A 12,176-nucleotide genomic window follows, 5' to 3' on the forward strand; every position below is an offset into this window, starting at 1 on the left:
GGGTCAATTACCCAGACCAGTGATTACTGTAATGCCTCTCTGGCACCATGGCCAGCTGGGATGGTCCTCTGGCTCACACATTATTGCTGAATCCAGGAGACCCATTAGCTGAGGATTGTGGTTCACAAGCATCTTCAGGACTAATGCACTTGTTGTGAAATTGGCTCATAAGTGGCTTTTGTCATGGTCACTGGTATTTTGACCATTTCTTTTCTCATGCATAGTAAATTCAATCCAGAATGTCTGGTGCCCTTTTGCAGGTCGTAGACTTATATCAACGTATAAAAACAGTTTAATGTGAAGAATCACTCCTAATATTATGATGTGAGGCACAAGAGGTGGTAAATGTGAGTGAGGGTAATGCTACTAAAAATGTTTTAGCATAAAAGGTATATTCATTAATTTCTGCATCCTCCCCAAAGGTGTGGCAAAGCATGTGGGTGATGCTCTCAAAGAGCACTGTTCCAGATCATCAAAGAAAATTTGCACTATAGGAATTTCATCCTGGGGCGTCATTGAAAACAGGAACGACCTCATCGGCAGAGATGTAAGACACACCGTTTACAATTTCTTCTCATTTGTTGTTGTTGGGGTTTTTTTTTCCTTTTAAAGTCATAATTTCTGTCTTTTTTTTTTTTCTCCCAACCTCCATGCCTCCTGTTATCCACACCACAGATCATTGCTCCATATCAGACACTACTGAACCCTCTCAGCAAACTTAATGTTCTCAACAATCTGCATTCCCATTTCCTCCTGGTGGACGATGGGACGGTGGGCAAGTACGGCGCTGAAGTGAAGCTGCGGCGGGAACTAGAGAAGCACATCAACCTCCAAAGAATACATGCACGTAAGCAAACAGCCCAAACAAGTGTTTTCTCAATACAGCGATTCCTGTTTCTTCCAGAGAAATATGTGGGAATTCTTTGGGAATAGTAAGAGCAGATCTTAAGCTCACAGGTGTTTTCATTTGACCACTATTCAGACTTGAATATGAAGGCAGTTTAAATGTGATAACATTAAAACTGGTAAACAAGGACAACAGTAATTCATTAATTCCTGAGCATTACCTACTACCTCGATTTTTTTTTATCCAATCCAGATATCCACCAGATGATAAAAAAGAAATAAATCAAACTGCTAACCCTTCCTCCACAGATTTTAAAGTTCTCATAGAAATCAAAATGAGTATTTTATTAAGGTATTTCACTGGTAATAGAAATACTTTCAGACATATCTTAACCCTTAAATGAAATCAATATAAGGGTAAGTTTGTTATCAGCCTGTATGTTCCACGTAAAGACAAAGGGCTCGCCTTACAAACTGAACCCTCACAAGAGTCGAGCGAGATCTGAGCTGAAGGGAAGCGACGCCACACGAAGCCAAAGTCGAAGCTGACTTTTTGTTTTCCTTTCTGCAGGTATTGGTCAGGGCGTTCCTGTCGTGGCTCTGATCTTGGAGGGGGGTCCCAACGTGATCCTGACTGTGCTAGATTACCTCCAGGAGAGCCCTCCCGTCCCAGTGGTGGTGTGCGAGGGGACTGGCCGTGCTGCTGACATACTGGCCTATGTCCACAAGCAGACCGAGGAGGGAGGGTGGGTACAAACACACACACAGAGGACAAATACAGAGGACAGAGCTGGGTGGTGGGGGAAAGAAAATAAAGGCTGGTGCGCCAAAGTTAAATCTTTTCAAACACTGTTTTAGTCCGGTGATAGAAAAAGAGGGATGAATAGAGAAAGAGTAGTTGTATCCCACAGAGAACAGAAGAAGGTTTCAGCAGGTGTGTAATCATATATTTAAATATGTGGCTAAATATAGTTTGTAAGTTGTGCTACAGCCACAGAGCCAATATTTGCATCAGCTGCTGTTTGCTGACCAGTGTCATGACTCTGAGCATTAGAAAGATTGTGGAAAACAACAAAACTCTCTTGTTTTGCTTTCTAATATATATATATCACTTCTTTTCCTCTTCTGATGTTACTGTTAGGGTTCGTTCAGTTGATGGTTATCTCATTTATATTTTTATATGCTCAACACCATATTGTTTCAGGCCCTAATCATCAGTCTCCCATACCAAGTCCTTGCAGTAGTGGCACTGCTCAATCAACATATTATAACCTCTCTTATTGTAACATAATGGCTGAAGCTCTTGTCAAGACTGGTAGATAGAAATCTGTCACAAATATAATAATATATACATTTTTTAAAGTTTTTTCTGTGGCTCTGAATCTGTTTCCGTCCAAAAAGATTTTCTACTGACCCAGCTGCAGCCCAGTCTGTTTAGGAAAGGAATGAAAATAGTCGAGGCTGTGACATGAAGCACTTTAAAGTAATCTGCTGGCAGGATTAATTAAATGAAATTAGCAAATGCTGCTGCAAAATATTATTAGACTGTCAAACAACTAGAGCCTGTAGTGGAAAAAAGACCTTTACTGTGCTGCTGCTGCTGCTGCTGCTGCTGCTGCTGCTGCTATCTAAGATCCAAACCAAGACATACGTTCCTCTGGTTCTCTTGCCCTAAAGTCGATAGGATTGAATAAAACCTTGAAAGTTTTATAGCTGTGTGTGTGTTTGAGCAGTGTGACATTAGTAACCATGTTGTGTTGTAACTCTCCCACAGTGGTCTTCCTGATGGAGTGGAGACTGACATCATCGCAACCATCAAGAAAACCTTCAACTTCAGCCAGAGCGATGCCATCCATCTCTTTCAGACTCTGATGGAGTGCATGAAGAGCAAAGAACTGGTAAATCCCCACTCGTCAACCGTAGCTCCACTATCATCCGCCATTTTTCTTTGATTTTAATTACTTCCATTTTACTGATGGTGAGAAGCAGCAAAAACATAAACTTGCTAAACAAATGAATCTTTCAGTGAAATTCCTAAAAACCAAACACAAGAGAAATAAATAAATGAACCGGTTTAAACTCCGCTACAGTACGAGGACAGTCTCTGACACATCGCTCTCACCAGCTGATGCTTCTGCTGTTAGTTTTCATAAACCCGATGTATCACATGTTGCAAACTGTTCAAACATGTGGATAACGTCTGTGGGAACATATCTCCTCTCTTGAAAAATAGATCACTGTGTTTCACATCAGCTCCGAGGAGCACCAGGACATTGATGTGGCCATCCTGAGGGCTTTACTCCAAGGTTGGTAAACGAACATATGAACATCCCCAAACCACCCCCCACCCAAACCCAACCCAGCCTCTTTTTAATGTAAGGGAAAAGAGAGTAAAAGTTCACATACGGTTGATTTAGTCTATTCATATACTCAGATTGTTGGCACTGGGAGATGAAGATTTCATGACTTTGTGATGTTTTCCTTCTGATATCGATATGCTTTGAGAACAGTTCTCCCCTCTGTGTGCCCTCCTCTCTCTGTTCCTGAGGAGATCGTGTTGCTCACATTCACAGGGCCTCCTTCTTCCAAAACTGTCTCTGTGTTAGAGGGGGGGAGGAAAGGGCACATAGCGATTTCTCATTTCAAGTACAGGACATTTTTTATTTATTTATTTTTCACCTGACAGATGGGTGTTGCAGCAAATACTCTGCAGAGCTGCTCCTTCCCTCTCTCCTTCCAGTTAATTTAGACGCAAGCCAGGAATTTGTAAGCGAGGGGCGGCTGATCGATGATCCAGAGGAACAGGTTCAGACGTTCAAAAAGACAAAGTGAATACCATGAGTGAAATGCCCACTCAGGCAAATATTTGTCGGCTTAAGGGGCATTCATCACGGTGAAAGAGTAATTCATCCTCCAAAGGACCCTGGGGCACAAAAGCTTTCAAGCCTTTTAAAGTATATTGAGTGCTGCGCAGAGAGTTTTCCATTTTCTACGATGATACAATTCATTTAGCACGTCGGATATTAAATGGGAGGGTTGAGGGATAACTGGAGATGGCGTTGTTACTGTTAAAAGGAGAATGTACAGTACGATACATCCTGTTTTTCAAGTGCGGATTTTTTTATCAGGACTCAGTGTTATGTGGCGAAATCGCTTCACTGATTTCCAATCAAGTTGCCCCTGAGGTTCCTGTTTGACATCCACTCAATCAAGTCTGTGTGAAGGGAATCTGGTCATTTGATTCCAATGGATCCTGGAGGACAATAAGGCAGATTACTGGGGAAGAGAGCAGTAGACTGAACAGGGATTTACTTTGTGGTCTAATCTGCTCTGTTGCTGTATTAGTGTGTAATTGACTGTATTACTGCCCTGGCCCTGCTCTACCAACCCCCTCTAATCCTGCTAGCTGGCTAACAGGAAATACACAGTTAATAAGGCTTGACTTGCCTGGGAATTAATATCTGTTTCTATGTGTGTGTCTGTGTCTGTGTGTGTCTCTGTGTGTGTGTGTGTGTGTGTGTCTGTGTGTGTTTACACATCACTGTACCTGTGCATTTCAGACACAAACGCATCTGCCTTCGATCAGCTGGTCCTGACTCTGGCCTGGGACCGTGTAGACATTGCCAAGAATCATGTGTTTGTGTACGGACAGCAGCTCCTGGTACGTTTTTGTGCCTGTGTGTGTGTGTGTGTGTGTGTGTGTGTGTGTGTGTGTGTGTGTCAGACACAGCTTTCAAGGATGTTTGCTTTGTCCAGCTTTAGTTACAAACCTTTGGACTTGCCCAAAATGACCCCAGAGTCTCTGCACGACCACAGTCTTCAGTCTGCAGAGCCGGGGGACTGGACTCAGGCAGGCTGCCATGAGCTGCTTGTCTTGACTGTAACATGAACCCTGTCACAATTGTCTTCGTGCGCTGCCCTCGGCGCTTATGTTTATTTTTAAACTTGGGGGCTCTCGGCTCTTGGGTGAATGAGAGCACGGATGATATTTATTTATATATTTTTTTTTAACTTTCTGTATATTTGGTCTTCTTTTTCATTGTGTTTGTTTAATAAATAATGATTTGCTTTCAAAATATACTTCATAAGAGCGTGTTCATCTCTGTTTGTGTGTAGGTGAGCTCTCTGGAGCAAGCGATGCTGGATGCACTTGTAATGGACAGGGTGGATTTTGTCAAGTTACTCATAGAAAACGGTGTGAGCATGCACCGTTTCCTGACAATCAATCGGCTGGAGGAGCTCTACAACATGGTACCAGCATAAAATATTAAATATACGGTACATGTATAGATTTACCGTATATTTGGTTATTGTTCATGCTGTAAAGTCTTTTCTTTGTGTCTTCCTCCATTGTAGAAACAATCCCCCAACAACCCAACTCTGCTCCACCTGATTAGAGATGTTAAACAGGTAAACCCAGTCAACCCAACTCATATCATTTTGTGAACGGTAACCAGTCTCTTCACACTCGTTCACTTATTTTTGTTTCCCTCCAAACAGAGTCATCTGCCTCCAAACTATAAAATCACTCTGATTGACGTGGGTCTGGTGATCGAGTACCTGATGGGCGGGACTTACAGGTGCAACTACACCAGGAAACGCTTTCGAATAATTTACAACAATCTCCATGGCAACAGCAGGGTGAGTGAGTGGTGGTGTCTTTGTAGCAATGCTGAATATGTCTTTTTTACTGCCATGCACTGTATTTGATTATTTTTTTAAAGAATAAATAAGTTCAATACGGTAACACTGCAGGCGTTGCGGTTGTCACGTCAGACCTTTTTAAATGTATTGTGAAATTTTAATAAAAGCCAGAGGAAAAACGAAGATGCTCTCATGTCCTGCACAGAGATCTGGGCGCCACACGGCAGGTCCTGGTTCTCATTTGAGAAAAAGTCACGAGTCTTTCAGCATGCAGGCTGACAAGAAGGAGAAGACACGGCACAACCACTTCATCAAGACGGCACAGCCCTACAAACCCAAGGTAAAAAGAAACTGGAGTGTCCAACGTCTAGAAGTAAATCTGTCTCTGCATGGGGAAATAATGTAAACCCTTTGCTCTCCTCCAAGCTCGAGTCTTCCATGGAGCAGAACAAAAAGAGGAGCAAAGAGGAGATTGTGGACATAGACGACCCAGAGACGCGGCGGTTTCCCTACCCCTTCAACGAGCTCCTGGTGTGGGCTGTGCTGATGAAGAGGCAGAAGATGGCCCTGTTCTTCTGGCAGCACGGTGAGGAGAACATGGCGAAGGCCTTGGTGGCCTGTAAACTCTGCAGGTCGATGGGCTACGAGGCAAAGAAGAGCGACGTGGTGGACGACACGTCGGAGGAGCTCAAGGAGTATTCAAAGCAAGTTTTTTTTTCCTTTTGCTTCCATAACTACGTGTCAGATCGGCTCATGTTTCATTCAGAAAAATAAATGTAGGCGCTTTGCTGATCAAGTCTCTGTGTCTTTCAGTGAGTTCGGGACGCTGGCAGTGGACCTGCTGGAGCAGTCGTTCAGGCAGGACGAGACCATGGCCATGAAGCTCCTCACCTACGAGCTGAAGAACTGGAGCAACTCCACCTGCTTGAAGCTGGCCGTCTCCTCCCACCTCCGGCCCTTTGTGGCCCATACGTGCACCCAGATGCTGCTGTCTGACATGTGGATGGGACGACTGAACATGCGCAAGAACTCCTGGTACAAGGTTCATGTTCCATTTCGATTTTTATTTTTTGCTAACAAGGGGAAACTTGGGGGTAAAGTCGGCCCGTGGAGTAGTCGCCATCGTTGTTCACAAAGCGCAAAATATATCATTGTAACTGGTGTAAACTCTCCGTAGTGACCGTACACGGGATGTGTCGTGTCATCACTGTAGTTTTCATGTTCAGCTTTTGACCTCTTCAGTAAAAGACACATGGGATTCATTAGTATATTGTAATTCAGCGGATTCGCTTGACAAATATTGCAGCATCCGCCCACATGAGTGTATTTGTGTGTGTGTATTGTTGTCTAGGTGATTCTGAGCATCTTGGTGCCTCCTGCCATCCTACTGTTGGAGTACAAATCCAAGGCAGAGATGGCTCACATCCCCCAGAGCCAGGATGACCACCAGATGACCATGGAGGACAGTGAACACAACTTTCAGAACATAGTGGAAGACATTCAGATGGTTAGATATACGTAGTGCCTTCAAACATTTCTTAACTTTCAACTTTTTTCTTGTTTTTTACCCATCGTTTGCTGAAACCTTAAAGATATATTATCCTTCCACCTACAAAGAAGTGTGTTAGTCCACAAACATAATAAATCCTTGAATCAACAAATGTCTTGAAGATTATGAACGATTGTGTCATTTATTACAGTTGAATTACTGCTAAATAGTTAAAGAGCTGTGAACAGGCTGTTTTTCTGTTAAGAAGGAGTAGGAAGCTGTTCACACTGTTTGCCAATGATTACCTTGAACTTTTGGCCTTAAATCTCTTCTCTTTTTTTGTTTCAACTGTCACTTATTTGCTAACTGTCTTCCTCCGTCTCTTTCTCTGATCATTTTCTGCACATTGTATTCTGCTGGTGACTCATTTGGGCCTCTTTAACCCCTCTGCGATGCAGGATGTGTTCAAGGAGGCCAGATCCCAGGACCATGTTGAGGCAAAAAATGACATGGAGACACACATTCGCTCCAGGAAGCTGCCTTTAACCAGGAAAATCTATGCCTTCTACCATGCTCCCATCGTCAAGTTCTGGTCCAACACGGTATGGAGATCAGATAGATGAGTGTCTACTGTGTGTGTCCTCTATGCATTTTCTGGTGGTGGGTAAATGGAGCCACAAAGGAGAGGATGCTTATGTCCAATCTGGTCAACCTGCAAAGAATTGAAGTTTACGAGGAAGTTTGCTGAACAGCTGACTTACTGTAGTCTCCACCATGAATCCTGATTTACTGGTTTTGCGGTTGATTAAAACTTTTATCTTAGCTTCATTTGCAAATAAGTTCTCAGACGCCACCCCGATGTCACTGAATCAGACTTCATCTAGCTGTGGTTGTCTGTGAACACCACAAACAGGAGGAACACAAGGTGCTGCCTTATCAGACACCCACATAAACTGGCTCCATACTAAGAATAGAAACACAGTCTCTCACTCACAGTGTATTGGCACTGAATGTGTGGTCAGATATTCCCCCCACAGGAAAGCTCAGGGAACACGATCACACAATATTTACCAATCCACAGCAGAGCAGTGATGACGCCTTTGATTTCTTGTGAGATATATTTGTTCTCGTTCGTGGGTAGAATGTGAATTTTCTCCCACTGAGTCTAAAGCCGTGCAGTCGGTTACAGTCTCCTTTCTAGTGCCTTGGAATAGGCTATGTTTATTTATACACACAAGCCTGGGGCTGGTTCTCAGGAACCTGGGAGCTGCTCAGGTTTGTGTTTGCTGCCCTTGACAGGGCTGTTTTTCAGGACTGAGAGGTGCTGATAACATCACTGCAGCCGCTGCTCTATGGGCTATAGCCTGAGCCCGAGCTTATCTACATCTCTGGTACCTGCTTCCATCCTGATTTCACCACGTCACTGTCGAACTGCAGCAATGACTGACCCGTCGAACACGAGTGTTAATGGCTGATTTTCCAATGGTTCACACCTAGCATGTCAAGCTCCAGCATTTCTTTTTAATGGTTGACCTAATCCAAGTTGTATAAACTTGCCCATATGGACATTTTCATTTCCAAGCTTTCCCACAGTCTTGGTGCGGTTGATCCTGTTCTTTATCTTGTTTAGTTTTTGTACAAACTTCAATAGGGACCCCTGGTACCACTGCTTAAAAGTCATGTTTGTTTTTGTCTTTCTTATATAGACATGAGTGTATACAGGATAAATTCCCATTTGTAGTTGCTCCATGTAGCAGTTAGATCCTGTTCTAATAATTGAATCAAGCTCTCATCAGTTAACACTACCAGAAGTTAAAAAAAACAAAAAACCTCAACCTCATCGTGCCACCAGTCATTAGGATATATCATTTAGTAACTATTAATGTCTGTGCAAAGACTTGCAGAATCCATTTAGTAGGTATTGAGATATTTCACAGGAAACATGAAAACTGTCCGGCTGGTGGAAGTAGAGGAAAGGTCAACCAGTCGTAAGATTCATCCTCTGGGGAAAAGGAGTATCTGTACAACATTTAATGGCAAGTTATGTAACAAGAACGACTGCTTTTGATGTCGGGTACCACGATAGCTGTGTTTTGCAGGGGACAGATGAACTACTAAACATATAATAGCAGAAGTTGTTTTGAGCAAATATGGTGAAAAAACAAATAACAAAGGGTGGATTTACAGATTACACATTGACAAAAAAAAAGTCAATGTTTTTTATTGATAAATGTTTAAAATGTCCCCATCCTTTTGTCTCATATAATCCCCCGTAGCCCCCTACTCCTCTCCTCTGAGAGGGAACTTTGTTGGGAACCGTGAATTTCACTTGAGACAAAGGAGGATGAAGTTTCTCTCTCTCACACACACTCACGGTCCTTATCCACACAGCTGACCACCAGTTGAGCTCTGTGGGCTCAGAGGCCGCAGTGAAAATGTCAGAATATTTTGCTCCCAAACGAAAAGTGCCATGATGAGGCTCAGCCCCCTCAGAGGGCCTCGACCGACCTCGGCTTAAAATATTTCAGGGGGAGGAAGACCCTCTCATGAACTGTCTGAATGTAGAGGCTCTTTGTCAACACGTGTGTCCAACATATCTTCTACACACCAAATCTAAATCGCCCAGTTGGAAAAATTAAAACTTTCCTATTCCTTTTCCTATTCCTCTTTCCTATAATGTCTACTTTACTAAGCGTTCCCTTTTAAAGTGTGTTTTTTACAAGTTATCCTGTGTGTCTCCCGCTCTCAGCTCTTCTACCTGGGCTTCCTGATGGTCTATTCGTATGTGGTCCTAGTGAAAATGCCTCTGCTGCCTTCTCCTCAGGAGTGGGTGGTCATCCTCTACATCTTCACCTCTGCCATTGAAAAAATTCGTGAGGTATATGGAACAGAAATGCTTGGGTCATTAATTTAAAAAGTGATGATTTTACTTTATCTTATCACAGTGAGATGCTGGAGGAAGCTTCTGATGCCGATTTCTCGCTGAAGTCCTGTACTACGAATGACTGTGAATTTCACCATCTTTTCTTTTCTTCCCCAGATGTTCATGTCTGAAGCTGGCAAAATAAGCCAAAAGATAAAAGTGTGGTTCAGCGACTATTTTAACGTGTCCGACTTTCTTGCCATTGTGATCTTCTTTATCGGCTTTGGCCTGAGGCTGGGTGGAGGCGATGCCTTCGTCCCCGGCCGGACAATTTACTGTCTGAATATCATCTTCTGGTATGTGCGACTCCTTGATATCCTGGCCGTGAATCAGCAAGCGGGGCCGTATGTCATGATGATTGCTAAAATGGTGAGTTCCTTTTGGTTATTTGGTTGTTCTGACTCTATGACACATACCGGCCAAAAGATGTGAATGTTTGCCTCCATTTCTTTGTAGCTTGTCGTGTTAACCTGTTATGTTTTTTTACAAGTGTAAATTATTTTTATTAATATTCATCATTTTTATTTCATCGTTTTTAACTTCCACATTCAAACAGCATTAATCATCTACATGCTCTAACCAGGTATTGTGAAATGCCATATTATCCTGAGCATAATACGTTTAACCTATTTTATTAAATATAAATACCTTAGGTTTTAGTTTTTTCTGCAGAATATTGGAGGAAATTATGTTTAGAAATTTGACATTTTGTAAAAAACAAAAGTTTTTTTTTCAGCTTAGCTAAACTAAAATGAAAACATTGGGAAATACAGCTGACTCTGTCTGATGGTCAAAATAATCTGCCTAACTGCACCTCACCATTTGCAGTATCCTTTTTTGCTCGTTTTATTTACAGTATATCACTACAGTATATTAACATGTCATTTCATGCTTGTTTAATCCACACTCAAGCAGAAACACAAAAAGTAGACGTTTTATTTTGGGATTCTGTCTCGTGACTCCCTGAAGTCTAAAAGCTGAACTTGGTGAGACTGCTAGGTGGATTTCTTCAACCTTTGGGACAGAACCAGGCTGTTTCCTCTGTTTTCTGTCTTAATGCTAAGCTAAGTGAACAGGCTCAAGTTCTCAAGAAGAATGTGAATACACGTATATCCCAAAATATTGATCTCCTCCACTTTTAAATGAAACTAGATTTCATTAGAACTTAACCCAGTTTCTGTTATAGCTATAAAGTAGTCACCAACCCTCCAACATTACTGTCTGCTCTGGGGATTTCAAAAAGGGATTATAATGGTTGTTTTGAAACGGGCCACACCAGACCAAATCATGTAACAGAAGAATAACTTAATCCTGTTTTTTCTTGTTTAACTCTTTTTCCTGTTATGTAAAAAAAAAAGAAAAAAAAAAAGAATGGTCTTTTTTTAAGCAACTGTAATTAATTAGAGCAAACTTGGGATCCCCAGAGTTGACGGATGTGCACTAAAGTAGGTTTCTGCTACATCTTTGCTCATTTGGTTAATTAAGTCTTTGTGGCGTCTCTTGCAGGTGGCCAACATGTTTTACATTGTGGTGATTATGGCTATAGTCCTGCTGAGCTATGGCGTACCCAGGAAAGCCATTCTCTACCCGAACGAGGAGCCCAGCTGGACGCTGGCCAAAGACGTGGTCTTCCAGCCGTACTGGATGATGTACGGGGAAGTGTATGCCTATGAAATCGATGGTAAGGGCGATGAGGATGGTAGGGGAGATTACGAGGGTAAGAAGAGTTTTATTCAAAGCTTCTCACCACGGCATGATAGCTGATTGGCACTCAAAACCAGCACTGGAAATCAAACCCACGATGGCCTAATCGCTGTACCCCCCCCCCTCCCTCACAGCCTCTTTCACACAACATGGTTCCTAAGCAGAAGCAGCCAACGTACTACGGGTCTGTTTGGGGAGGGCAGGGCAGTTTGTTTCACCTACAGTTTCAGCTGCCTCGACTCGGCTGTGAAGGATCGGCGGGGGGGGGCGGAGAAAACCAACAGTTCTAGTCGAGGGCATTTGAAGCTCAGGTGGAACAAAGCACCTGACTGTGCTCCGTTACCTGACGTTGGCACCCTGACGTTGTCACGCACCAATGAAATTTTGTCACTAATGATGACTTTGTGCTACAGTAGCAGCGACTAGTCAAATGTTAGTCAGGCAGCGCGAGCTTGTGGAAAGAAGCGAATGTTGAAGGTTCTGCAGGCTTCAGATTTGAATGAACACATGATGTATTCCTGTAAACGAATCACGGTGTGCTCAGCAGCTCATTTCTTCTTGCGTCTTCTC

At 42.8% G+C, this 12,176-nt stretch overlaps 1 protein-coding gene across 5 annotated transcripts in view; it reads left to right on the forward strand.

Moving 5' to 3' along the window:
• Positions 1-12,176, forward strand: part of trpm7 (transient receptor potential cation channel, subfamily M, member 7) — a 37,657-nt gene that overhangs the window by 14,228 nt on the left and 11,253 nt on the right. For 3 of the 5 annotated variants that reach the window (XM_085764719.1, XM_085764711.1, XM_085764746.1), the window contains exons 6-22: positions 423-547; positions 676-847; positions 1,418-1,592; positions 2,621-2,744; positions 3,080-3,152; positions 4,407-4,507; positions 4,963-5,097; positions 5,203-5,256; positions 5,347-5,487; positions 5,696-5,830; positions 5,917-6,198; positions 6,308-6,532; positions 6,842-6,997; positions 7,438-7,581; positions 9,729-9,857; positions 10,020-10,271; positions 11,409-11,583. In XM_085764719.1, coding sequence (XP_085620845.1) covers positions 423-547; positions 676-847; positions 1,418-1,592; positions 2,621-2,744; positions 3,080-3,152; positions 4,407-4,507; positions 4,963-5,097; positions 5,203-5,256; positions 5,347-5,487; positions 5,696-5,830; positions 5,917-6,198; positions 6,308-6,532; positions 6,842-6,997; positions 7,438-7,581; positions 9,729-9,857; positions 10,020-10,271; positions 11,409-11,583 — 2,598 coding nt within the window. Of the gene's footprint in view, positions 1-422; positions 548-675; positions 848-1,417; positions 1,593-2,620; positions 2,745-3,079; positions 3,153-4,406; positions 4,508-4,962; positions 5,098-5,202; positions 5,257-5,346; positions 5,488-5,695; positions 5,831-5,916; positions 6,199-6,307; positions 6,533-6,841; positions 6,998-7,437; positions 7,582-9,728; positions 9,858-10,019; positions 10,272-11,408; positions 11,620-12,176 lie in introns of all 5 variants that reach the window. The other 2 variants (XM_085764738.1, XM_085764728.1) reach the window with 1 other exon arrangement.

The sequence above is a fragment of the Trachurus japonicus genome, chromosome 3 (genome assembly GCF_045865225.1).
Source record: "Trachurus japonicus isolate A0001 chromosome 3, Traja_1.0".
Lineage (NCBI taxonomy): Eukaryota > Metazoa > Chordata > Actinopteri > Carangiformes > Carangidae > Trachurus > Trachurus japonicus.